At 55.4% G+C, this 3,300-nt stretch overlaps 3 protein-coding genes across 3 annotated transcripts; 1 reads left to right on the plus strand and 2 right to left on the minus strand.

The window, feature by feature from the left end:
* Positions 1 to 202: 202 nt before the first annotated feature.
* Positions 203 to 694, plus strand: VDBG_01771 (conserved hypothetical protein; the record flags this gene model as incomplete). Its single annotated transcript, XM_003007537.1, has 1 exon — positions 203 to 694. One exon carries the CDS (start codon positions 203 to 205, stop codon positions 692 to 694), a length of 492 nt encoding a protein of 163 aa, XP_003007583.1.
* Positions 695 to 1,049: 355 nt separating this feature from the next.
* VDBG_01772 (conserved hypothetical protein) lies at positions 1,050 to 1,668 on the minus strand (the record flags this gene model as incomplete). Its single annotated transcript, XM_003007538.1, has 2 exons — positions 1,050 to 1,429; positions 1,561 to 1,668. The coding sequence occupies 2 exons, from the start codon at positions 1,666 to 1,668 to the stop codon at positions 1,238 to 1,240; spliced, it is 300 nt and encodes a 99-aa protein (XP_003007584.1).
* Positions 1,669 to 2,918: 1,250 nt separating this feature from the next.
* On the minus strand, positions 2,919 to 3,188 carry VDBG_01773 (conserved hypothetical protein; the record flags this gene model as incomplete). The annotated part of the gene is made up of 1 exon (XM_003007539.1): positions 2,919 to 3,188. The coding sequence occupies one exon, from the start codon at positions 3,186 to 3,188 to the stop codon at positions 2,919 to 2,921; it is 270 nt and encodes an 89-aa protein (XP_003007585.1).
* Between the last annotated feature and the right edge of the window lie 112 nt (positions 3,189 to 3,300).

The raw sequence follows: 3,300 nt of genomic DNA on the forward strand, positions 1-3,300 counted from the left end.
GGAGGAGCACCCAGAAGCGTTTCACCACGTTTAGGGAGGCGCTGACTCATCTTTTCTTGTGAACCTTGTGGCTTTCTCTATGGTTCACTTAACTGAAGACCACTTGTTGAAGAATCAACTATACCATCGCAGACAGTACGAGACAGTACGATAACGACAGGCCAACAAGCAGGGGCATCAACCGGGCGAAGAGAAACTCAAAATGGCAAAGGCTAAGAAGAAGCCGAGTGAGAACGTCCAGAACAGACAGCAGTACACCCGCATCAACTACCTCCATCAAGCGGCCGCCTATCTTGCAGTACAGAATGCTACACAGACGAGTGTTCGAGGATCCGACAAGCACAGTCCATCAGCTGTGATAGAAGACGCGCTGAAATCCGGACATGAGAATGTGGCACGTCGATTAGTCGCCGATATAAGTGCCGTCTCTAAGAAAGTGGTCATCAGACCAACGCCCGCCATGAGGAGAACCGTGTGCAAAGCCTGCGATGCGTTTCTCATCGAAGGCCACAGTTGCACGACGACGATTGAGAATCTGAGCAAGCAGGGGAGGAAACCATGGGCCGACATCATGGTCATGACGTGCCACACGTGCGGCCACGCCAAGAGGTTCCCAGTCGACTGTCCGAGGCAGCAACGGCGGACATTGAGGGGAGATGCATCCCTCGATGGCCATGTGCAAGATGCCGGCTGAGCCGAGTCTTGTTGTCCGAAAGAAGAGCACACAACACCTCAGTCTTTGAGATGGCCACCTTACATGACGACACTCCGACCAGACAAGACGGACGCCGTGGAGCCTGCATGGATATTTCCGTGCGCATCAATCGCCACGTATGACGTCCTCTCTATCCGTGGCCAGCGCCGTCGTTGGTTGCCCTGTCCTCTTGGGCTTACCGAAGCATGCGACAGATCCGCGCGGCTGGAAGTGGACTGAGAACAACAGGCAGGCAGGCAGAGATGCCTTCAGCACATTGAATCAGTAGTCAGGCCTGCGCTGTGATATACGGCGAGAGCCGTCACACGTCCACATCTACACACCGAAGAGAAAAGAGGACCATAGCCACTACAATGATACCCATTTCTCATCGCACAAAGAACCGTCTACTCTGTCCAGAGGGCCGCCGTTCTTCTCTCGTGACCCCATTTTCATAATTCATTCTACAAGCAGAGTCATCCCTCGACTCCGCTTCCAACTCCAGCAGCCGCCTAAGAAAATCAAACGAAGAAGAGAAACGGATCATCGCTGCTGACCTCCCTGTTCCCGGTTGATCGCCTCCTCCCCGAGCACCTTGCTCGCCGCCATGAACAGGCCGCCGTGCCAGCTGCCGAGCCCTCGCATGCTCTCCGCCTGCACGCTTGTCATGCGCACGAGGTTGTCCGTGTCAGCCAAGTTGGCGGAAAGTTGTGCGAGCTGCGCGTGGAGGTGCGTCTGCCACCAAGTTGTCAGCCTGGGTGGGAGTTGTTCCATCAACAAATCTCGGCGCGTGCCGCCGCTCCGGACCCCGGGCTCCCGGGGAGAAAGGGGGATAGATGGTTGAGGGGGGAAAGGGGGGGACGCACCAGCTGGCGGTTCTTGACGGCGTTCCCCGAGGTTGCCAAGGACGGACGCGAGGCGTCACTCCTCTGGAAGCCACTCGCGTTGGAGGTGCCGAAGCTGCGACTGGTCATGGCGAGCGTGATAGTATCTCTGACTGTGGCGCCTCGAACCGGAGTATATGATAAGCGATGCGTTTAGGTATTCACACTGGAATGGTGGTCTCAGCCGGTGGTTTCTTCAAGTTCTGCCGTATGTTTGTCGTGATGAGCTGGTGTTTACTGGCAACAGGCTCCTGGGTAGGTACCTAAGGTATGGGTCCAAGAGGCCCCACCCCCACTCTGTGCGTCGGCGCGGCCCCACTTTTGTCTTGTAGCGATGGCGCTTCAGTCGCCACACTCACTGTTGCTCATTTCATACGAGTTGCTGGTCGATAAAAGCATACATCGTAGATGTCTTGAAAGAATTCACCCATTTTGTGTCATAGAATGTACTTGGAAGAAATCTGGAATGGCTTCATTACGGCCCATCTGCTGGCCATGTCTTCTCCCCGTCTGCCTGCCTAACTAGCCTGTCACTGCTGTAATCAGCAGTCCCCGCCTCAACGGAACGGATTCCAGTCTTCGTCCGCCGTGAGCCATCCTGACTCATACTGCACCGATTCGACAATCTCACTCGTCACCTCAAGACGAGGAGGGAGGAGGGAGTGGCATGATGGAACGACCCAAGCGGAAAGCCAAGAAAAAAAAACCCAAGCCAATCAAGAGCCTCTTTGGGTTGAATCGATGGAGGCTCCCCTCATCCACTAACTGTCGCTGCTTTCATATGCTTGCTTGCCCATGGCCTCTGACCTGAAACCATGCAAATGATGGACGAACAGGTGACTCTACCCGTTCTTGTATTGAAGAATTGAAGAATAAATAAAAAGATAATCACGCCCTGTCCTTTGTCTATGTTCATTGCTTGTGGTTTCCTAACCGAGATGAGGGCCCACGGCCGCATCGTTGGTTCATGACAAGGAAACACCCGTACAAAAGAAAGAAGACCCGAAAGTCTCATATGATACACGAATCCTGATACCGCTGCCGTCGGTCGGTGGGTAAAGGGGCCGTATTAAAATGCTGCAAGAGCAGATTCAAGACTTGTGTGTCCGTCGTGTCGAAGCCGAGGATCGACGCGCGTCGGACGAGTCGGCTTGCAGGCTTCGCTGACCAGGCCTGACTCTGTCATGATGCAAACGAGGTTGTAATGGCTTTGATCGGCTTGTTGTTAGACAACGAGGTAAGGACTGGTGAGATGCAGTGCAATGATGTGTGAAGCGGGATAATGAACATCGTGTCGTCAAACTCGTTCAGTTGTCGTCGTACGTCGCGAAAGGAAGGACCTAACGCACGCCCACAGTCGGTCGAGGGCCGAGGCTGCTCTGGCTGCTGTGAGCCGATGGCTCTGTGTCAATATGGGAATCACCACTACCCGCGCTGGCGCTCGCACTACCCGTCAGACTTCTCATATTCTTCGCGTTGGGTGGGTGAAGACCGCTCACCCCGACATGCTGCTCGACCTGCTGCGGTGCCACCGCGTTGCCGTGTCCAGGAGGGTATCGGGGCACCGGCTGCCGAACGCTCTCTGGGGGCGAGGGTCGCCTGCCGTTCATCGGCTGGGGGCCAGGGAAGCCGTTAGGAGGAGACGGCCTGCCCCCGCGCATCGAGGGGCTGTAAGGATTTCCTGGAGATTGACTAGCTCTGCGCGGAAACCCGCCATCAGTG

This window comes from Verticillium alfalfae, genomic scaffold (genome assembly GCF_000150825.1).
Source record: "Verticillium alfalfae VaMs.102 supercont1.2 genomic scaffold, whole genome shotgun sequence".
Classification (NCBI taxonomy): Eukaryota; Fungi; Ascomycota; class Sordariomycetes; order Glomerellales; family Plectosphaerellaceae; genus Verticillium; species Verticillium alfalfae.